This window comes from Apteryx mantelli, chromosome 4, assembly GCF_036417845.1.
Source record: "Apteryx mantelli isolate bAptMan1 chromosome 4, bAptMan1.hap1, whole genome shotgun sequence".
Lineage (NCBI taxonomy): Eukaryota > Metazoa > Chordata > Aves > Apterygiformes > Apterygidae > Apteryx > Apteryx mantelli.
The window spans coordinates 28,201,923-28,226,362 of NC_089981.1; the positions used below are offsets into that span (position 1 = coordinate 28,201,923).

Consider the following 24,440-nt stretch of genomic DNA (forward strand, 5'->3'; position numbering starts at 1 on the left):
GCTTTACTGCCGTACACCAGACCGTGACTCGTCAGTCATTGTGGGTCGATTTGCTGAAATTTTTAATTGTGCTCGCCCAAATCGGGTCGGGGCGGCTCGACCGTTATTCGCCTCGCGCCGCTGCCGGCCCGACCGTTACGCGCCTCGGGGGCGACAGGAGGCGCCGCGGCCCGGCCGCGCCGCCATGACGGGCCGCTGTCGGCCGCCCCGCGGGGCACCCCGGCGGGGCCGGGCCCTCGGCGGCCGCAGCGCCCCGCACATGCCCAGTGCCGGGGCGGGCGCCGGCCGTGAGTCAGTGGCGGCGCGGCTGACGGGGCAGGGGCGGGCCCGGCGCGGCCCGCCTCGCCCGGGCGATGCCTCAGCGCGCCGACAGCGGCAGCGGGGGGGCGGGCGGCTAGCGGCAGCGGGGACGCGGCGCTGCTGCCGCCCTGCCTTTCGCTGCCCGCCGGCGGCCCTTCCTCCGCCCCTTCCCGCGCCGCCCCGCTCCGGTCCCCGTCTCTGCCGCCGCTCCTGGGTAGGGAGGGAGGGCTGGGAGCCGCCTCCCGCTGCCCCCCGCGCCCCCTCCCCATGCAGCCCAGCCCGGCGCTGGGAGCCCTCCCCGGGGGCATGTTTCTGCGGCCGCTGCCGGGATAACCGGCGCCCCGTCCGCCCCCGCCCCGGACGGAGGATGCTGCCCGCGCCGTGGCGGGTTCCGACTCGGGCAGCAGCGGCCTCGCACCCCCGCTCGGCTCCGGGTACCGCCGCCGGGGAGAGATGACTTCAAGGTACCAGGCGGACTGGATCCCTTACAGGTACGGGGGGACCGGGAGATGATGGTTGGGCGGCTGAGGGGAGGGGGCTGCCCTGTCCGCCCATCCCGGCTGCGCCTGGGTCTGAGCCCCTTCCCCTCGGCGGGCTGCAGGGGACTGGTTGTCGGCGCCCGTGTTTCGGTGACGGGGCCGGGACGGCTGGACCCTGCCTGCCCGGGGCACGGCGCGGGGAGGCGGTCGGGTCCCGCTGTCGGGAATCATCCCCGGGGCCAGCTCCGTGCCTGCCGGCTCACGGGCCCTCTCGCTGGAGGATGCGCCGGCGGTGGCCCCTGATCCCGCCTCCAAACTTTGGGCTGATGCTCCTCCGTGAAGTTCAGGGAGGCTGGTCTCTGCGGGCGAGCTGCTGGGCCCGCTGCGAGAGGGGAGCGGGGAGCCCCTCGGCTGCGGGCAGCGGATGCGGAGCCGTGGGGCGACCCGCTCGCGCTCCGAGCGGGGCAGCTTTTCTCCACGACTCGGCCGTGGGCGCCCGTGCGCCGCCGAGACCCCCGGGGGCCGGGCCGGGAGCGCACGAGCCGGGGGTCGTTGTGCTGGCGGCCGTCGCCCCTTAGCCGGTGGGGCCCGGCAGTACAGCGGGTGCCTCCCCCTGCGCATCGCCGTGCCCGTCGCGCAGGGCGGCCGGGGAGCCCGGGCGCGCAGGCCGGGGCGGCGGGCCGCGCATCGCGGCGGCGCGGCCGGGCCCCCCGCTCCTCGGGGCGCGGAGCGGCCGCGGCTGCGGAGCCGCCGCCATGGCGGGCAGCGGCATCGCCATGGCAGCGCCGCGGCGGGTGGCTGCCATTGGCTCCGCGGTTGCCATAAGCTACGGGCGCCGCCGCGCCGCGGCTCCAGCTGGAGAGCCCCGTGCGTCAGAGGGCGCCGGGCAGCGGCGGCCGCCGCCGAGCCGGCCGCGGGGCGATGCCGGGGTGGTGCCGGGCCGGGCCATGCGGGGCCGGGGTCCCGTGCTCGCCCTGCGGCCGGCGTAGGGGCGTGCGAGGGAACTGCGCTCTCCCTCGTTCGCCTTGCAACGCCTGCTTGCTTTAGGGTGCCCTCTCCGTGGGCACTCGGAGCATCTCCGAGCAGGAGTGTTTGCTGCTGATGTATGAAAATATTTTGTGACTTGGTAGGTAGGAGAGAGCGAGCCAAAGAACATACGTTTCAGGCAGGATGAGCTGTGCTGTGGAACAGTAATAAAGCAATTACTGAATCTACTATCGGTACCAATTTTAACAGTTTATTTAGATTTTTTTTTAACTGAAGTATTACAAAAATAAATAGGTAATGCAGCAAAATATACTTGCTTCATTTACTTGCTTTCAAGTAAAAATGTAGCTAGAGGAATGTAGATCAATTATTTTTTGTAGAGAATCACGAATTAAAAAATTTACGGAATGCATTTTAAAACAAAGGTACCTGTTTAAGCAGGAGTTGTGTTTTGCCCCGTTCTAGATGACAGTAGCTGTAGTGACCAGATGTTGAGTGCAAGATAAACACAAATAAATCATTCCCTAATATAGAATAAAAATAGAATGACAGATACACAAGTAAAAGTGTTTTTAATCTGTATGTGTGATAGTTTTAATCAACAGAAGAATCAGAAAGAAAACTGATTATAGTAAACCTAAGAATATTGCCACTGACTCTTCAACAGCCCTTTCAGAGCATGTGTTTTAAAAAGATGCAAGGAATTGGCAATAAAGCTTCCAAAATGACAAGCTGGTGCATTCTTATGCAATTTGAAGCCACGTAATGAAGGCATAAATACCGTAAGAACAGCTGTTCCATGACTCTTTTCCCTGTAGTGGCTTAACTGTTTTCTTGTTTTTTCCCTCTACATAAGGCTGTGTAGAGGCCAGTACCATAACTTTGCTTAGGGGATTTGTAGTATACTTTTTCTGAAAAGGAAACAAAGCATCCTATGTAACCATTTCTGTGCAGTGCAAGTCAGAGAAGCAAGGAGGTTCAAAATGGTAGATCTTCAGAGAAACACAGATCTGATGAGTCTCACAGTTTTTCTAAACTAATATTTGCCATGAGTGTTCCCTCTGGAACTAGAGGCAATTGCTACCCTGATGCTGACAGCTTAGATTAACCAGGCCATGCCTTATGTGTATGGGCAGCAACTGCTAAAGAACCCTTGCCCCTCCAAATCAAAAGGCAAACAAACCCAGCTCCTGCTCTGAAGTCTCTTTGTTTAGGTTTCTAGCATAATTCCATTTTTCTCAAAGAAGCTGACTTTTTTTCTGTCTACGGAGAGCTAATTCCAGAGTTGGAGGTATACACTTGTAAATCTCATTGAACTTGCTAGTTTTCCGTATCCTCTAGGATACCCTAAATGTATTTACCCAGGAAACATGAGTCTCTAAACAAATATGTGACTATGATTATATTTGAAAACATTTTATTAGTAAATTAGGTCAGAACTCCGTCTTTTCTAGAAGTGAAACATGCATGGTGTGGGGGAGGCCTGGTGTCTGTGCACATCTAGGAATTCTTGATCTCTCTGGGAGCAAATGCCCCTTGACTGATCTGCTCTGTTGCTTTGAACTCCTGTTTGCTGTAGTGATTTCAAGGCTTGCTGACTCTTAAATCTCAGAGGCCTGTTTTCCATCCCCTTTATGGTCTGGGTGACGTGACAGCCAGCAATGTCAGTGCTAGCTTGGGGGCCAGAGCATGGCATATTTGACATGCTAAAGTCCGTAAAGAAGTATGTGACATATCCTGAGCTTCATTGATATACAGTGTGCTAGCAAATGCTGCAAGCCCTTCTCCAAGCTTGGGAAAACTGTTTCAGTTTTGGCATGGACTTTAAAAAGGTGGCATGACTCCTAAACTTGCATTGTTCCTCTTAGCAGTCTAATTAGGTATACGTGCAAATATATACCTGAATTAATTCAAGCAGAGAAGTGCTGTTTCTTTAGTAAAATGTCACATACATATATACACGCCCTTACGAGTTGAACGAGCCAGAGGGAATCAGTTTTGCATGCGTCTTGCATGAATCACTGAGCAATCCACCTGCATGTCCAAAACTCACAAAACAGATTTATATATTTCAGTTTTAAGACACAGAACATTTTGGGTGAGTTTACAAAAGAAGTACTAGACACTTCTTTCAGTGCCAGTGCTAGCTTTTTCATGTTGAGGTGGATGAAATATATTCATATTATTTGTGGAACAGAGTTTGCACTGTTTCGTCATTTTTCCCTAAAACCCTTTTCTTTCTTCTGTGCGCTACTTTTAATTCACTGATGCTCCTAGTATGAGATTTTAATTTCTTCTATGATAGGGAATACAATTGAGAATGATGCTTTAAAAGTAAGTATATTACATTTATTTTCATTAAACTATTTCATAGGTAGAATTCAAGTATATGATTAAGCACTTACTCCTATAAAACTATATATAAGGTACAAACAGTTTTTTTTTAATTGAGCCTATTTTGACAGCCTTTCTATCCTTTATTATAGAGAATCAAAAAAATTTAGAACTTGGCTAAAAAATCAGTTGCAGCTCACATATCAAAAAAAAAAAAAGGTTCCTTGTGCTGGTAAGATGTAGCTTCTTTAGAAATTATGTTCGTGTGCACAGTAATAATTTTGATTGCATATCCCTTTGCAGTTTTCAGTAGAAAATACTAAATGCAATTTGACCAGAATCATTCCAAATTCACAAGAGTTTAGGGTTTTTTAGATCACAAATAAGTTTCAGATCATTTTACTGAACTCATTTTAAATTTATAGAATTTCTGAAATTAGCATAATCATTTTTCTTTTTGCTGATATGCCGTGGATGAGCAAGGACATTCCTCACACTACGTAACTATAGTTAAATGGAACTGTTGCTACTTAAGATAAAAGCATCTATTCATTTTGTCAAAATAAGGCCTCAGTGCCTATTATTATTCTTACCTGGTTCTTTAAAATTACATCTTAATAGTATAAGTTTTAAAGCAGCATTTATAAAAATATATAAGCTGTTTAATAAGAAATAAATAAACACTGTCAGCTGAAAGTGCGGTACACATAGGAATAAATCTGCCCTAAGTCCCCTGAGTTTTCTATAAAGCATCAGTGTAATTCTCCTGAAACTTCAGGTTTGTACAGGCAGTCCTACAGTAGCCCAACAGGAACTTGTGAACTGTGCAGCAGGGGGTCTGGCCATTTGAGTGGAAGGCAATAGATAAAGCCAAATATACAATGTGCATATGCAGTGGCATAATACATCTTGATATGAGTAATAATATACATTATTTTGTTTGTTATATTTTTATTCTCTTTTTTGTAGTTTTTATGAATTTGCTTTGAAGTTTTGGGTTGGGTGCTTAGATATTGCAGCTATAAACAGTCACTAGTTATTTGTTTGTAAGGTGAAGGATTGCAGTTGGGTGAAAATTGTGTTGGGGCAGTGCTGTGTCGTAGATTCATGAATCATGGCAATTAGAGTAAATAAGATTTCTGAAGGTGCAATGTGTAAACAAGTTCTGGAACAAGAATTTGCTTGAAGACCAAAGGTCTCCAAAACTTGTTTCTATGCATTTATTTGAAATATTGGTATATCATTTATCTTTATGCCTCAGTATTCTAAGGGCAGCAATACAGGTAAAATGCTCGCCCCCTCTGCAAGGTGCTGTTAGTGACTGTGAGTGCATCGCAATGCAGGCAGGCTCGCTATCAGCTGCCTGCTGTGGGGAATGGCATTGATAATTTATAAGAGAGCTGCTTTTCTAAAGAACAGGGTACAAAGAGCATGTGTCTGCTCTGCTCTAAATTAGGCTGTCTTCTCTCAGGTTATTGCGATGTACAAAATTAGCCTAGTCGTGTGCTGTTAAAACATTTAAGTTAGAGCTCTCCCTTAATGAGGGTCTATCCTCATGAGGGAGTTAGCGTTACAGTGCATAGAGACTCAGCATCAGCATTGTGGGAGATGTACAGGCACATCGTCAGAGGCAATTGCTATCCTGAAGCCGATAGCCTAGATCAACCAGGCAGAAAAGAGAGCAAAGGAAAATGAAGTATTACTTCAGTTTTACCAGTAGGGGAAATAGAGACCAGTTGAAGTTGTGGGGAATTGGCTTAAATAGAAATGGGACAGGGCTCAAGGGAGATAAGTGAGAGAGCTGGAGGCGAAACCTAGTCTTCTTGTGCTTTGTGTAGTGCCGAAGGTGGATTTAAATTGGGGAGTGATGGAGAGGCTGAAGGGCCGTTGCCACCTGTTTTAGGGTGTACTTTGGGCAATATGACAGATAAGTGTCTGCACCAACCGTCCTGTAGTACTGTGCCCCCCGACTACCTTTACAACATCAACATCCAGACTGAGAATAACGACTCATTTCATAACAGGCCAGCGAGTTTCTGGTAGTGACAGTCATTTGCAGGTTTCTGGCAGTGACGATCATTTACAAGCCATCTGTGCCAGATTTGGACTGCAGAAGGAAAGTGGATATGAAATTTTATGTCTCTTCTTGCAGTTCCCTGAGTCAGACAGTTTCCTCTCCTATGCCTGAGGCTTTGAACTTCCCTTAAAGCTTCTTTCATTTAGACATGCACAAAGCAGCTTCTCTGGAAGGTGGTACTTTCTATTAGTAACTAAAAATTGACATTCTAGAGAGCTGGATTCTTTTCACACTTCCTCCTCATTCCTGTTCTCCTCATACTGATGGCTTATCCTGTTTTATTTTCTAATTCATGCTTTTCTGTTATTTCTCTTTATGAACACAGGTTGGCTCTTGCCATTTTGTCCCTGTTTTTTGCGCTTCTTGACTCTTCTGTTTTCTTCTCTCTTTCCCCACTTTCAGCTTATTCATGAACATAGAATTCTATCTTGCGAGCTCTATGGTGCCTATAGAAGATAAATTTCTCTGTAAATGTTTTCTTTTTAATTTGTATTTTATTACTTGTAAATTTTAAATAAATCCATCCCAACTTCTTAATGCATTACTTCAGTAGATAGTACTGGTTGTGGTTTTTCAAAGCTGAGATTATTTTCTTGCAGGTTATTGAGAATTAATTTCAGTACCTGCAGCAGATTATTCCGAGACAAATTGTTGTAAGCATGCAATGTTAAAAATGGTGCTTATTTTATATCATTTGTTGCTAAAGCTTGTGTCACTGTATTATACGATGGCCAGTAATTAGGATTAGGAGATGCATCCTTGCCATTTAATTCAGGGGATGCTCTTATCGGTGATAGTCTGTGTCGCGCAAATGCGTGTCAGTGAGAAACTGAAGAACCATTCTCCCATGGTTTTGCAACCTCCCATATCTCACAGTAGTGGCAGGGCAATACCAGCAAGTTCTAAGGACTTCTTTCTGGGCTCTGTTATTTGTATTATGCTAAGGCTATGCAGATATATGGGAAGACAGTTGTCGATTTGAAGAATTTACAGTTTAGAAGACAAATACAAGGTAGGGGCAGAGAATACAAGCAAAGAGATCAGGGTGATTGTTGGCAAGCTTATCGTTACTTACATTTTTGTAATAGACATATGATCATCACCTTCTTTTGACTGTCTATTCTGATCTTAAGAAAGCAGGAAAGAAGAGGATGGTGACTTAAATGGATTTGGAAGTGTGCTGTCAAGGAAGGGTGGATAGAGAATACCAAGGTAACTCTGGGAGCAAGTGAAAGACTGGAGTAATTGTTTTGGAATGGGTGAGGACACTTGTTAAAAGATGAAAACAGATTCTTTTGCTGACATAGTTGATTTATACCAGTTTTCAGAGCTTTGTTTTGTCTAACACTTGACATTAACATATTTTTTTGCTTTATATGTGTTCAGTAACCATGGCTGTACAGTGGGTCCTCTATTGGATAATTTTAGTGCATGTCTACATTCTGTAGCTCTGTGACTTTTCTAAAGTCTTTAAATGCTCAATTTGGTCTGAAATTAAATTATTTACTAGATGTGCATGTATTTTCTTCTTCTACATTAATAGCAACCTGAAATACATCCTTGCTTGTCCCTTTCACTGATTACTGCAGAAGAGGCTTTCTCTTTTTTGGGTTGCTAATAAATTGGGAGATTACAGCATTATTATTTATCCTTAGAGGGAGTCACTTCTTTTGGGGAAATGCAGTAGGCCTTATACAGCAGAGGATAGCAACTGCTCCTGTCAGTACAAGAACTTTGCAAACCTTGGATGCTGATTCTGTGCCGTCAGACTACTATCCTTGTATCTTGAGACAGAAATGCTGCAGTATCTAACACCACAGTCCGCTTTGCATGCAGTTGAGTGGGTGCTTGCAGGAAGGAGTCGCTAAGAGGTGCCACAAGACCCTTTCCATCGACTTAGAAGGGAATTGGATTGGTTCCAAGACCTTCTCTGAGTTCATGTTTTAGTTGAACAAATAATGGAAAGTAGTCTATAATACATTAATATGAATGTGACAGAGCACTTTGTTTGTTTGTTTGAGTGACATCCTTATGTTTGCTCTCTGACTACTTGAGTGGCCAAGTCTTTCTTTCATGACATTGAGTTTTAGCTTGAGTTCTCAGATTTTTACCCAATTAAGTCTTGAATTGAAGATTTCACTGGAAATCTCATGGTTCCCGTTGAGGTGCATGTTGACACAAATCTATGAATATTATAATTCATAATTAATATAATTCATTTGACACAGGTAATGAAGCCACAGCATGAGGTTTTTAATGGTAATTTTAATTGTAATCACAGTTCTAACTACCTGCAGGTGAGAAATTACAAGATGAGGAAATTCCTTGATTAACTTGAAATGATGTCTTAAGTTGGAAATTTATCTGCAAGTAAAATACAGATACATCAGGATTTGATCCACATTTAAGGAAGGGATCAAAACTGTTTTGTCTTTCAAATTTGGTATCAGTTTAAAAGCAAAATGAATGAAGTCAAAGACTGAGTATTTCCCGCAAGCGGTAGCTGTGCCACTGGAAAAAGTGTAAGGAAAATTGGTCTCCATTTTTTCCAAAGTAGTTTGCGGCTAACCAATACTGGTGCAGCAGCATTTTCATTGGTCTGCAATGGCAAAAATATATCACAACAGCATGTTGTAATTCTCCTGTCTGAAAATTTGAGAAATTATTGGATATATCACAGAAATTAAAAAATAAATAACTTGTCTGGATGATGACTTAGACCAACTGCTCAGGTCAGGCAGAGTGGCAACTGGAAAACTGAGATGCTTACTCTACCTTGCAATGCATCCCACTAAGTTTGGCCAATATAAATCCCAAGACTCAAGCCAGGAGTAAGAATTTAAACGAACTTTTGCAGACCAAGGGATTGCTTGAATTCGTATTTGCCTACCTAAAACTTCAGGTTAGGTATATGGGGAAATAATTAATCTTTTGGGACACTGCATCTGCAGAGAAGCATTAAATAACATTAAAGATGTCTCTACATCTGAGTTAGACCCTTATAATAGATTCTTCCAAGTTACTGAATTTTAAGTCTTTTCACTGGCTGTTGCTGTAGATTTTAAAAGTGACATAGAGTGTTTTAGAGAAAGTTTGAACCTGCACTAGAATAACACTAGCTTTGTTTTATTGCCAGTCCTTAAGGTAGAGTTCAGGTCTCTCTGCACAGTGCATATACCTAAATCTATGCTATGATGTAGATATGGAGAACCCTGTAGCTTTGCTTGGTTTAGTATTGGTTAAGTATCTTCTGTGTTTCATCTCTGTGGTAAGTCCATGCTGCATACTGCAGTGCAGTAGAGAGATACTTTGGCTAGCTGCATATGAGCTAACACAGATACTGAAAGCAGTACAGTGACATCAAAAACGCAGAAGTGATTTATTCTTTTGAGGAGCAGTGCAGTTCAGTCTCTAATGAGCTATGTGCTACATAGTTAAACTGTTTCCAGTGTATGTGTAAGCCTGTTTACAGCTAGCTCAGTATCTATTGTATCACAGTTCGCAACATGGATGTGACTTTTAATCTAAGCTTCGTTATTTGGTCTAAACTGAGAATATTAATTTTTGGCTTTTTAGAGCTCTAGCCATCCTGTCATAAGGCACCTAATCTAGGCTCTGGCTTTTCAGAGTACTAGGATCATTCTTCTTTGATATGCCAGATATATTTATTATGGTATACTGTATTAGTACCTAGAGAAGCTGGGTCATCATATCAGTGCAAAAAGATCGAATATCATGACATTGCTAGATGTTGGAGGCATCCTGGACAATGCCCTTTAAATGTTAGCCACTAGAAATAATAATATAGTTTGGTATTCTGGCACTGCTTAAGTAGCTGGAAAAACTAATTACTTCTTTGGGGCTGGAATATCACTCACATTTTAAAGACCAAGAAAAAACAGCACAGAAGAAATGTAAACAAAATGGAAAGTTCTTCCTTCCTTCTCTTTCTGTTCTTCCTTCCATCTTTCCTTCTACTGCTATTACTTATTCATTTAGTGATATATGCTTGAGGCTTTGCAGGATAGAAGTTCTTCTGAGCAGTACTGGAAGGGAGAAAGATTTCCTGTCCTGTGCACTTTGCTCTAGGAGTAGTTCCAAGGTCTTTCCATTGGGAGAATGTGAAATCTACATCTGAATAGCCTAGAGGGTGGCATATGCAAGTTCAAGTCTCTGCTCTGTGTGTTTTGTTCCTTAGGAGGATATTTCTAATACCCTGGGGGGGTATCCTCACTTTCAGGTTACTTGTTTATGTGGGCTGGGCTTATCCTTTCATTTTTTGTCAGAAATTTTACCCTTAAACTCTGGAGGTCATTAGATTTGCATGGAAAATTTTAGATTTGATAAATAGGCATTATCTTACAAAGACTTTTGGCAAAAAATCCAGTGAGCTCTAGACTTGGTCTGGAAGGTTTTATGGCCTAGAGGATTAATTTTACTTGCAAGAAGTTATGATTTCTGAAAGCCATAATTTCACTGAAGTGATAGCAAATAGTATCAATAGTAACAAGAATTAAAGGAGATAGTAAGGTGACTGTGAGCTCCTTGAGAATGACTACCCACTTGCTGGACTTTCAGCTTACTAGGTTTTGTTTGTTGCATTCTGCTAAAATACAAAGATTTTGAAATAGAAGACTTAAGAACACAGACAGAATAGTTGTATTTTAGTATTAGGCTGCTGTAGGCCTACAAAAGACAGAATGTAATAATACATAGTGAGCCTTGGACAGTTTATGGCTGCATTTTCAAGAGTGCTCAGGGTCGCTGTATTTCTTTGCTTGCATTATTTGCTAATCATGAGCTCCTTTGAAAATATGAAGCTTCTGTTGAAGATGCTTCTTACTGTGGTGGAGAGAGAAGGGAGGAGAATGACTATTGTGCTGCCTAGTCAAAGTGACAAACAACACATAACACTTTGCAGTTTTTATGCATTCTTTGGCAAGAACAACTCATTCTCATCTGAAAAAGATTATTCTGAAGAAAAACTTAAAATACATGAGAAGCACAGAAGTTTTCACTGCATTGTCTGATGAATTGTAAATGCACCCATTTAACTGTGCTAGGAGTCCTCAAAGTAACTCTCTGTGTTTTGGGATGAAAATTCAGCCCAAAGTGTCTTGGTTTACAACTAGCTTTGCAATATTGCATTTACAGTGGACTAGCTCTTAGATTAACAATGCTATACATGACTGCGTATGCAATAAATCCTGATTAGAAACATGGTCTTGTGTGTGGTTTTGCTTTTGACTTTGCACTTGATGCTTTGCACTGCTGTATTGTTGCTATTTTTTCATCAAAATGGCTATGATATTCTTTCCTTGTTATTTTTGCTCCATTAGACTAGGTCTATGAGTAACAATGATTGATGTACTATTAATAATCCCCAAGGTATTTATTTTGTGAAATGGAAAGTATTTGTTTCCTTTTTACTTCATAGAGGGTCTACCTCTGTATTCTAATGATAGTTAATACTTGCAGAAACTTATTCAGCTTGATTCTGTGGCTGTTACCTTTTTCATATGAGTCCTGCATATTTGGAAATGTGATCTGTAGTGTTCTGTTGAATGGGCTATCAAATACCTGATGTTGTTTTGGGGAAGAGTAGTGCCTATGTTGCCAGGTTATTGCCTGGACAAAAGGCAACTAAGGTTGAGTTGAATTTGTCAGTAAGTCAGTGGCAGTATTTCCTTGTAAACTTTCAGCTCCTCATAAATTATCTTTTAATAATCATAAAGCAGATAAATATTTGATCAAGATTTCAGGTCTTTGCTGCCATTCAGAAACTTTCATTGTAAACGTTTCTAAAATAGATTTCAGATTCAAGCAGAGATCCTTCTGTCGGCACCTGGAAATAGAGGGGAGCAGACGTGTTCCACAGGGAGCTGCATACTGTGCTCGCAGTCAGTGATGCAGGCAAGTGGTCCGTGCTTGCCAGCAGGGTCGCTACGGCGAGGCTTGAAATCCAGGGAAGCATGCTGCACGCGTTCAACATGCCGCAGGTAAAGATCACATCACGTGCACTCTTAGCAGTACAGTGCTATTCCAGAATGGTAAATGCTTGTGAAGGGTCACATTGATGAAGCTGTTGCTGTCTTACGCGTTTCTGGCCTGCTTGCATCAGCCAGCTTTCTTTTCATAATTCCTGGGCTGAATTTGTCATCATCTTGTTCCAGTTTTGGCAGGGTCGTTCACTGGCTGATCCTACAAGTTAAAGTGGCTGACCTTGTATCCCACAATAAATAGTTGTGGCACACTAAAACATGAGGGATCTTCTGAGGTTGAGAAGTGCTATCCTTTGGAGGTAAAGTAGTACCCTCCTTAGTGATTTTAATAACTAGCAATATTTTTAGAAGAAATCCTTTCATTGTAGCTGTTAAGAAATGCAGGTTGGAAGCTAGGATCTCATGCTGAATGTTTTCAAAGGCTATGTAGCACATCATTTTCTGGTCGTGGGATGTTACCTGTGACCCCAGAAGCCAGAGACCACCAGTAGTGGCATTGATCCATACTGCACACATTGTGCATCTGCATTGTGCACACTTGAGAGGAGTATAGTGATGATAAAGCTAGTCTATATTGGGTGTCAGGCTTTTCTGGTTTTGTTTTGTTGCTGAGTTCTGGCAGTTTTGGAAAGTGAAATCTAAGTATTTGAGAGGGATTGCAGAAAAGAGGAGAAGGCACAACAGGAGGTTAAACTCTAGCAAGTTGTGCCCTGAAGTGTTAGAGCTATGACTAATGTGCGTATAACAGTGATCACATGCTAGACATTAGACATTTTGTGCAGTGGACTATTAGCGTTCCATAAAGAAACTGGAAGATATGCAGTCGTATGTATTTATTTGAGAGGAGTAGCCAAACCATCTGCTGGTGTGTGAATGTTGATTAGAGGAAAAGTTGGATCTTATTTTCACTTTTTTTTTTTTAATGGTCCAGTATTCAAGATGATACTGTCTGTGTTACTAAACCACATTTGGAAATAGCCTCCCACAATGCCAGAAGATGCTTAATTATATTGGGTATGATTAAAAGGGATCTCCAGCTTTGTCTGAGGTAGCTTCCTCTACCTGAGAGTTATGCATGCTTGCTTGTCATTCCTACTGTTGTCTCCTCCTTTTCCTGGTGTGCACCTGGTGATTTATGGAGGGACCACAGCTTGTGAGACCTGTGCCTTAGTAGTCCGGATGCGTTGATGCAACTTCTATTTTAGGCTTTGTTTGCTTGGTGCCCTAGTGCGCTTGCCATCTTGAGTCTCACCCTCCCATGCTGCCTTTTGTGTGACGCTCTGGGATGTGTTGCCAGGGTAGAGGCATGTTACCCTTGTGGTACAGGTGAGAACACTGCACGTGCAGCGCAAGAGTGGCTTTTACAGGATTAGGTAATGAGTCAGTAGCAAGGTCAGGAAAGGAATTATATCTGCTTCATAATCTACTTCCATCCTTCTTGCGTCTCAAACAGATTACCTTTTTGTGTTTCTTTTGCCTGTGTATAAAGAAATCCAAATAAGGATAATGAGAACTACACATATGTAGACAAGAGAAAATGAACCTTGTAAATTTTCTTCGCAGTGTGTGAGGTTGGCAAGGAGTCTCCGGTATATACCTATAGCTTTGGATCACTGCAACTTCTGAAGCCAGATTTCTTTTAGCTGGCCCTCATAATGTCTCCCTAGGAGGAATTCTCATTTGTCTAGTAGTACTGTTAAGCCTGTAACTTTTGCTCCATGGAGATGCTAATTAAGGTCTTTGCTTCTGCCCGGCTACCACCTTTTTCATGAAACCTATTCAACTTAGTGTCTTTGAAGGGTTTCCCTCTCTTTTAATTTTAATTGAAATTAATTCGACTGGACAAAAACATTTATAGACATTATGGATGTGTAAACCTCAGTTCCTTAAGGAACCAGGCAAAAACCCCAGTATACAGATACTGAACTATCTGTGAAGGAATCTGAAAGCTGAGTGCTCTGGTCAAATTTTATCACAGAACCACTATGGAAATGAGAATTTTTCCTGAAACTTTCAGAGATATACTTGTTCATTGCTTTGTCTCTTGTATTCTTATGCAAAGTGTAACATCAGGATAAATGCTTGGCACGAGACAGAGAGAAGAAAAGCTTAAATGCTACTTTTCTGACAAGAGAACTAAATATTTAGAATTTCATTTTTCTTGCATGGTATGATTTGTTTCCCATTCTAGAAAATTAGCAACCAGAGGCTGATATCAGGCATTTCTGTCCACATTTTACCCACAGTTTAGTTGAAAATGTTTCATAAGATGGAGTTAGTGGGCTTAGAAGTGTGTGCACTGATAGAGCTCTATAGGGAGCTTCAGCCCCCAATGGAGAATTGCTTTTACTATAATTGTTGCTAACAGGCGTTATAGCAGGTGAAGTGGAATGATTGAAATGGCAACTTCAGTTGCATATTAATAAAAAATGAAAAGTATGGTGAAAAGCCCTTTCCTGTAATGGTTTGCTACTAATGTCGCAGCACCTGAACAGCTCTTTGTTCACTAAAAACCCTGTATGTCTTATTCTTCCATCCTTCACTCTCAACAAGTTAAATGCAAGCTTATGACAGCATATCAGCAAATAAATTGATGTGTGTTTTATTGTGCTTTTTATATCTACAAAGAAAAAGTGCTGATGAACTTTTCTATTTGCTGTTTGTCAATACAGTCTTACTCTGGCAGTTAGACTGATCTATTTCAGTTGTGATCATTTTAGTTCCATAAAACCAAACATGATTTATCTCTAGACTTCTTCAAAGATACACTGGAGCAAATGAAATTATGCTTGTTTCCTTTGTTGAAAAATGGAAGGCACAAAAGCCTAGGACCTGTAGTGTCTTGAATTACCTCAAGACCTATTTATGTCGTGCTTGAACAAATCTGCTACAAATAGCATGGCTCATATCAGTGATATCTCTCTAAAGCTATGCAGTTTTTGAAATTAGAAGTAGAGGTGATTTTGTATAGACTTTAAAATTAAAATATTTGGGCTGGGAAACAGTTTGTGCTTTCTCTGAATACATGGAAAGTAATAAATGACATTTAAAAAAATCTAGATTCTGGATATTCTTTCTATCTTGAAACTATTATTGGCTCCATGTAAACACTTAGGAAACAGCACTTCTCATAATAAAACTGAGACTTGAAGATTTATTTAAGCTCTGTTCCCTGAATCTGTGGATTGAAATTCAGTGTAGGACTACTTGCCTTTCCCGTAAAAAAAACAAACAGAAAGGTGATAAGAAATAAATAATAATAAAAAAAACCCAGTCACATCCAATTTACTGTATGTCTGAAAGTTTTTGGAATGTTTTCAAAAAGGAGAGTGTGTCTATTTTATGTGGTAAGGAAAGATTCAGCAGTTTTTCCTATGTTATTTCTGGCCAGTACACTTATTTGTCTCTCTGCTGTTTAATAATGTGCCTATATCTTAGTGAAAAGAAAAGAAAAAGACAAGGGAGACAGATTTTGTCTAATTAGTAAATGAACTGCAGTGTTTTCAGGATCTGTATTTAGCATGAAAACACCCATTAGAATTGCAGATTTTGCTTTGCGCTTTGTTCCTAGGAACTGATAAACGTACAATTTGCAATCCTATATAATTATAATCTGAATCTAGAGAACTGTAATTTCTACCAATATCTAGAATATATCATTTGAGTGCAAATTTTCAGTACGCTATGTGCAGGGATTAACAGCACAACCTTAATGAGAATTACTCTGTCTAATTCCTTGGATACCATGCTGGTAATGTGTCCCCTTTATCCATTTGAGAAGTCAAATTATACTGAAAATTTGTAGTTCAAAAGAATGCTTTGATTTTATATGATAGCTATCGTTTGGTTTATAAAACATGATACCCTATTTGCTCAGAATTTTTCAAATGATTATAAGAGAAAAATAATGCTTAAATAATGTAAGAGAAGAGATTAAAAAATAGACTGTCTTTGATCTAATGCCTTTGGATATGTTACAGTTTAGGGATGATGATAACTGCTTGCAGATTAAAAAAAACGTCTAGAGTTGACACACCTTTTTTTTTTAAATCCTAATTTTTTATGCATCTATTGTTTTAGAGAAAAGCATACTTTTCTTCCATGTAAAATATTTGAGCAAATTTTAGAAGTTTTTGTAACAACTCATCAGAAAAGGCATCTTGCTTTTTTCATCTATTTTTTTTTCTTCTTGGTTACTGTTTGATGGAACTGGTGAATACTTGACATGCAGTTCAGAAAACAAAGGTAAAAATCGAAAGATGTGTTTTCAGCCTTTTCCTTTAGTGTTCCCAATTTCACATCCTGTAAGCTTTTATTTTGCAGATCCATAGCCATTGTGCAGTCCACTGCTTATAAATATTGCCATCTGAATGGCAATATTTATGTCTGGCAGTAACAAGTTTATTGGATCCTTTTGAGTGACAGAACCCTTAAACTTAGTTAAGTGGCATGCATGTATTAGTTCCCGTTTTCAGTATTCCTCAAATATTCTGAAGAATGTGTTCAAGAGTCTGAAATGTCTTGCGTGGGTGACCTATGGAAAGCCTCATACGGTAGTACTCAGGCTGATTATGTAAAGATTTTTTTCAAGTGTAGAACAATGATTTGGAAAGGGTAGTTGCAGTTAGAAATAGGAATGAGTTGGGTCATGAGAATTAACTCCTAATTTTACAGATTTTATCTGCCAGTTTATATATATATATGTATTTTAAGTATGAGAAAATAGTAACTAGGATGTCTTCTTTGTAGTGATTAAGGTAATGTCTTGTCCAGGTTTCTGTTGAGAATTTTAAGCTGGGCAGAGCAGATAATGGAGTACTTTAACAAGTTATAAAGCTTCTTAGTAATGTCATGCTTTCTTGTGTGTTTCCATTTATGTCTCACTGCAGCAAGGCATTCCACAGAGCCTTGTTGCTCCCCACAATACACTAAAAAGTTTTGAGAGAACAGTCCAGAGTAATTATTAGTCTAAGTGATAACTTCATTGGAGGCACTCTGAGAGAACCAAATGAAGACAATTTGGTAATCCTAATCAGAGGTAGCATTTCCAGGGTGTTTTGGTTGTCTTGTTTCTGAAAATATTAATGGGACACTCCAGGAATGGTAGTAGTTCATATAGTATATCTTGTATAACACTGGGGAAGATCCCTGGGAGTAATCCCCCTCTGCATTTTACATACTCTGCCTTCTGTAGTTTCCCCTAATTTTCAATTTGCACTAGGAAAGACTGCTGGCAACCTTGAAGACAAAAGCTTTGCATGAGGAAGTGTCAGAAATGGAATCAAAAGATCATGGAGTAGATTTCTTTTATCTGTTGGAATTTTCCGAATGGACAAACACTGTTTTGGATTGTAGTTTTGTGACACAGTTTTGATAATAGAAATGGGAGACACAAATAATCTTGATGAAATCTGTTAGCTGAGCACCTGGAATGGTCCTATTGCGTTGCATGAGAAGAGCCCAGGCTCATTTGGTCTTCCTAATATTGTTTCCTCCAGTACGTTTATTTAGGAAAAAGGTGCCACATGATTCCAAAATTTAGCAAAAATGGTCAAAGACTAGTCAAGAAAACATAAATTCAGGACTAATATGATTCATAATGGAAATAAAAATAAAAGTACTCCTATAGCAAATACTTGTTCTGTTTTAATTTTGCCTTATTTATTTGAAGTATTTAAAATAGACATGCATATAAATTCAAATTCATGAGCACAGTTAATAGTTATGAATATGTGGTGATTAGAATTTATACAATGTATGTATTTTAATATACAACAAAAAGTGGTATGTTGTATAACAATGTTGAGACTGTTACTAAGTGCAATACTTCCAAGTACTTAAAAATGCTGTGAATGCATTTGGTTATTAAAGGGACTATTTTTTGCCAGTCTGAAACACAAATATGTATGCCAGCGTAGTTGGGGTTAAATAAAGTATGGTCAGATTGCAGTAGTATGTGCTATAATAGCACAAGTTATGGTTTTATCCTAAAATATGTAAAAAAAAAATAAAAATCATTGCTTTTCATAACATGTCCCATGAAGTTAGATTCTATGTAATATTACTTCTTATGCTCCCCCCCGTTTATTTTCTCTTTACAAATGTTTTTACTAGTAAATGTCGGAAACTGGCACAGGCTGAAATTTGCCTGGGTTCAGCTTTGGTGACTGGTAGTTACACAAAAAAGGGGAGATAGTCACTTATGTAAGAAAAGAAATGATGATATGCCTCAAAATAATGTATAGTTTTACTCTTCCCCCCATAGGGAGTGAGTGATAAATGAGGCAACTTTAGAGGCTGCGTGCCACAGCTGTGGCACTCTGCCTGGCGCTTGTGCGGCTGCTGGTGCCTGCTCTCCAGCACTGCCTGCCGACACAGTGCCCTGGCTGCCTTGCAAAGGGAGTCATTTGCTGCCGACGGAGGTGAAAGCTATACCTAAGGTCTGATGGCTAAAGTTGTGGTGCATGGTATCTTAATAATCTTAAACACCTAGAAGGTCTAATGCAGGGTGGACATTTTGTTAACTGTATGATAGTTTAACAGTTTTGCTTTCTGCATTTTTAGTAATTCCAGCTACCATATGGTTGTCTTGCATACTAAAACACAGAATTTGCTGATCTATTGCCTTAAAATGCTTCATGGAGAAAACTTGTTGCTAGAAAAGTTTTATTGGGGTAAATTCCTTTGGAAATTTCCTTGGTAGCTTGCCTGCCTATCTTCTCAGCCACCTGGGTGATAACAGGACCCATGTCCCATGTGCTTCTCTCTCAGGACTCGCTAGTTGCCTTCATTCCTGGGGCTTCCACGTTGCTGGTTTTGGCAGTCTGGCAGGTGGATAGGCTTAGGATTAGAGATCCCAGGGCTGCCAGGAACTCAGTCTGTTCCACGGATAGTTTGAAAGCTTTTGATTTCCTTTCAGAATTAGAGCAAACTTCAGTGTTAGGACATCAGATTTCAAAATCTGGAGTCATTCAATCTCATGGAATGGCTTTTCCTTGACCAGTCCTATGTAGTGACAGTAATCTGCCACAGCCCTGTGGGGTAGACCCCTCCGCAGCTTGCCCCAACCAGGATTACTGAGCGGCAGACGAGAACATAGGATGGACTCACGGGTTTAATTCACGTCTGCTGCACTGAGAAGCCTCTGCACGTAAATGTCACTCCTTCATGGTTGTCCTATATACTGGATCATATACTGTGAAGGAATTGCACACTATGCGATGCCATTTGAACATCCACCATGTCGTCATTCACTGTAAACTCCCTGAACAATGATTGACTTAGGTAATGAGAAAGACCAGCTTTCACAGGTCAGTCATTAATATTCTCACTGTGAGCAAAGCTCCCATGTTGGTTTTCTGCCACTGTTTCTCAGTAGCTGTTTCCTTCACAGGTACAGAAAACTTTTCTGCCCACATCGTAAAGTTTCCTGTTGTAGTTTCCCAGGAAACTACAGGCCAGTCAGCCTCACCTGCATCCCCGGAAAGGTGATGGAGCAGCTCATCCTGGAGGCCATCTCCAAGCATGTGGAGGACAAGAAAGTGATCAGGAGTAGTCAGCATGGCTTCACCAAGGGGAAATCATGCTTAACCAATCTGATAGCCTTCTCTGATGGAATGACTGGCTGGGTAGATGAGGGGAGAGCAGTGGGTGTTGTCTACCTAGACTTCAGCAAGGCTTTTGACACTGTCTCCCATAACATCCTCATAGACAAGCTCAGGAAGTGTGGGCTGGATGAGTGGACAGTGAGGTGGATTGAGAACTGGCTGAACGGCAGAGCTCAGAGAGTTGTGATCAGTGGCACAGAGTCTAGTTGGAGGCCTGTAGCTAGCGGTGTCCCCCAGGGGTCAGTCCTGGGTCCAGTCTTGTTCAACTTCTTCATCAATGACCTGGATGAAGGCACAGAGTGCACCCTCAGCAAGTTTGCTGACGATACAAAACTGGGAGGAGTGGCTGATACGCCAGAGGGCTGTGCTGCCATTCAGAGAGACTTGGACAGGCTGGAGAGGTGGGCGGAGAGGAACCTCATGAAGTTCAACAAAGGCAAGTGCAGGGTCCTGCACCTGGGGAGGAATAACCCCAGGCACCAGTACAGGTTGGGGGTTGACCTGCTGGAAAGCAGCTCTGCGGAGAAGGACCTGGGAGTACTGGTGGACACCAAGTTAAGCATGAGGCAGCAATGTGGCCTTGTGGCCAAGAAGGCCAATGGTATCCTGGGGTGCATGAGGAAGAGTGTTGCCAGCAGGTCGAGGGAGGTGATTGTCCCCCTCTCCTCAGCCCTGGTGAGGCCACATCTGGAGTACTGCGTCCAGTTCTGGGCTCCCCAGTACAAGAGGGATGTGGCACTACTGGAGCAAGTGCAGCGAAGGGCCGCAAAGATGATGAGGGGACTGGAGCATCTCTCTTATGAGGAAAGGCTGAGAGAGCTGGGCCTGTTTAGCTTGGAGAAGAGAAGGCTGAGAGGAGATCTTATCAATGTGTACAAGTATCTGAAGGGAGGGAGTTGAGAGGATGGGACCAGACTCTTTTCAATGGTGCTGAGCGACAGGACGCAAGGCAACGGGCACAAACTGAAACACAGACAATTCCATCTGAACATGAGGAAAAACTTTTTCACTGTGAGGGTGACAGAGCACTGGAACAGGTTGCCCAGAGAGGTTGTGGAGTCTCCTTCTCTGGAGATATTCAAAACCCGCCTGGATGCAATCCTGTGCAATGTGCTCTAGGTGACCCTGCTTGAGCAGGGGGGTTGGACTAGATGATCACCAGAGGTCCCTTCCAACCTCAGCGATTCTGTAATTCTGTGCTTTTCCCAAATCTTGAGAGTAGTTTCCTCTTACCCACCCTTGGCTGCGCTCATAAGCACAGAAAAGGGACTGGCTTAGTTCTGAAAAGGAGAATAATGCTGTTCAGGTTGTTCAGTCACAAGATCATCTTTTCATAGGGGGACTGATAAATTAGAAAAGCTGAAATGTGTAATTTCTGTTGAAATTCTCTGTGACTACTGTAGACATTACTGTGTTTTAGAAAGGAGTGAATATCTGTGTCTCATATAAAAATAATAATAACAAAGTCCAACCCTCAAACATTATTATTATTGTTACTATGCTTTTCTGAGATTGTCTCTGCATTAATACCTGGACAACTCCATTGGAAAAGGAGTCTCTTTTATGCGGGGCACTGTATATGGCCATGGTGAAAAGAATTCTGTGTTGCTAGGAGTTCGTCCAAACTCCCATCATTCAGAACTTCAGACTGTAAAGGGTTTGTACATATGCATCATAGTGGGAACACTTTCATGAGATTAAATTGACTTTGTACAGGATCAGGGCTCAAATATGTAGATCATGCTGCATTGAATACCTCATCTGCATAGAGTACTATGAGAAATAATGAGTTAGCGTTCACTAATACATACAAAACCTAGGCCAAATGATGTTTGTTACTTTTGCCAGCTGTCAGCATCTTACATACCTTGAAATCTGTATCACGTACTCAGGCACCAGAATATGACAAAGTCATTTTTCCACTGAAAATGCTGTCCAGTATTGTCAGTATTTTCTACTTATATAGAAGATAATTATGAGAATGAACTCAGAGCAAAATGAAAAAACTGCTTTCTTCAGTTTCAGAAGAAAAATACTAGATTGGATTATAAAGATAGTATGTGTGTGGGAAAAAGTGACAAAATATTTTGTTTCAGGGTTAGTATTTTATCATAAAATGACATGTCTTCCCTTAGAAACTGTACTCTGTAGAACTGTACTCTGTAAAAACTACCTTTAACAAAAAATAGGAGCTTGGCTGTTTCACTTTGCTAACACAACCTATCAGACCTGTAATTCTTACTCTGTTTTTCTTTAGTTTTGCTTGTTAAAACTGCCAAGGGATTCTAGTTAGTCTCTCTCCTTCACATTTTCAATAAATAAAGCAATAGCTTATTTTCTCTATTCTGCTAAAATCTAATAAATATATCTGTATCTTTTTCCTATCCTGTCCTAAATGCATAGGTAGGCAGTGGGATCTGTTAATGAGTTGCTGTGTTAATGAGTTGCCTCAGCCACCGTCTTCTTCAGCAGCAGGATATTTGATCTATGTATTTGTGCCAGTGTTTACATGCCTACTACTGGGAGAATCCTCACTGAACACCTACAGCGTTGACCCTATGGCTTGGATCAGTGTTTTGTTTGTTAAACACTTCAGGACAATGCTATAGTTTTAAAGGCCAACATTATTTTGGGGTTGGTTGTTGTAGCTGTAATGCTTCACTCTTGCGTCATAAAGCTGTTTCCAAGGGAAGTTAAGAGCTGTTAATCTCATTTTACGGGTTTCTTGAAAGGTTATACTGTTTGATGTAAAATAGGTCCGGTACGCTACCAACTGGACAAAAACATGTTTCATAGAACTGGCATAAGAGAGGGAGAGAAAGGAGCCAGAAGTCTTATTATGCAGTTTGTTTCTTGGCAGCAGTGTTTCACAGTCTTTTCCTTGTCAGAATCGCAGAGGTCTGTTTTAGGAGGCATCCTTTTCCACTGTAGCAATACTGGAATGGAAGAGTAGTCATGGCCCTCTGAATTCCAGACTGAGCACTCTTGTCCTACAGTATATGTGTAAGTATAGTCTCCTTATCCAGACAATACTTTTTCCTAGTTTCTGCTCATTTACTACTTGTGGTGGTGGGCATGCTTTGTACGTTTATGGGTTGATTTCCTTTTAGTATGTATTTCACTATTCTAATACTTGAGATGGTTTGAATTTGGTGTTGAAATAGAAATGAATTTGACTGTCTGGAATGGATCTGTCCTGTGGCTGGCAGTGATATGCTGATGTTAGTTTGTACTTTCAGTAAACCTAGTTCCTGAAAGGCATGTCATTTGTCATCTGGATCAGCCTGCATTTCAGGTAGTGTATCTCTGGGTCAGTTCCCCCCCCCCCCCCCAATTTGGTCCTATTCAGACACTTCTCATTGATCTGCTTTAAACATAATTTTATTTTAGCTCACATAATACCCAAAGGCTGTTCTGTGTTTGTTCTCCATCACTCATGTTTATTATATTCACCCATCTCTTTTGGGACATAGATTTTCCTTTCTAACATTGCGTTCAGAGTTTGTGTGTGTTGAGGGAGGGGGAGAAATAGCCCAACCATTCGCTCTTCCCTCAGGTGTTATTTCCATTACCTGTAATTTACTGTTGTGTGCTATCTTATTCACCTCTGTGTAATTGCATAGAATGCATCTGTACAAATATTAGTTCAATGGATCTTTCCAGGGCCATAGTGGCAGCCCTGTAGTTCTGGTCATTTAAAAAATGCAGATGTGATTCCGGGAGTAATTTTGCTTTGCCTCTTATTAGATCTTTTCCTGGTTTCTTACTGTCTTCACTGAAAGCTGTCAATCTAGCTATTTCAGATCCTAAACTGTATCTTTTTCCCAGTGACTCCTGTTTTGTCTTTGGAAGGCAAATAACAGTTTTCACGATTGAAGTCAAAGCCAGGAGATCTTATTGATACGAAGTGTATCTGCAGTATCTGAAGTTCTCTTGCTGTTCTCTTCAGCACTGAGATTCTGTTGGATGGCTTTGCCTTTGGCCAGTGCTCGATTATGTATAACCTGTAATACATCCTTTTTCCATCATACTTATACCTTACTCTGATTTTCTTCTTAGAATCTATTCCGAGTGAAATATTTAAAAGACTTCATTTCTATAATTCCTTTCAGTTCTATGTGTTCCTGAACTCCTATCAATTGGAGAGCTATTCTGATGAACTGTGCTAATTAAAGAAAAATGTGAGTTGTGTGGTTACCTTGGGGATTTGGCTAGAGTTTAGTTTAACAATTATCTAAGTATAATAAAGAAAATAATTATGAATGTGTATTTCTGTTGCTACATTTTCTTTCAGTTAATGTTACTGGTGGGACAATCCGCAGTGTAGCTGAGTTAGGACATTGACATTTCAGTTCCATTTTGTGTGACATCCAAAATATTCATAGAACCATTCAGGCTGGAAGGGACCTCTGGAGGGCTCTAGTCTAACCTCCTGCTCAAAGCAGGATCAGCTATGAGGTCCGACCAGGTAGCTCAGGACTTTATTTAGTTGGGTCTTGAAAATCCCCAAGGATGGAGACTGCACAGCCTCTCTGGGCTGCCTGGTATTGCAGGGTTGCTGTTAGGTTCCCCCAAAGCTGCCGCTTCTCCAGGCTGAACAAGCTCAGCTCCCTCAGCATTTCCTCACGGAGCAGGTGCTCCAGCCCCTGACCAT

At 41.8% G+C, this 24,440-nt stretch overlaps 1 protein-coding gene across 3 annotated transcripts in view; it reads left to right on the top strand.

Moving 5' to 3' along the window:
• The first annotated feature begins 414 nt into the window (after positions 1-414).
• The window catches only part of TUB (TUB bipartite transcription factor), a 77,533-nt gene continuing 53,507 nt past the window's right edge, over positions 415-24,440 (top strand). For all 3 annotated transcript variants that reach the window (XM_067295518.1, XM_067295519.1, XM_067295520.1), the window contains exon 1: positions 415-791. In XM_067295518.1, the coding sequence (XP_067151619.1) occupies positions 754-791 (38 nt within the window). In that variant the 5' untranslated portion in view covers positions 415-753. The remainder of the gene's footprint in view (positions 792-24,440) is intronic.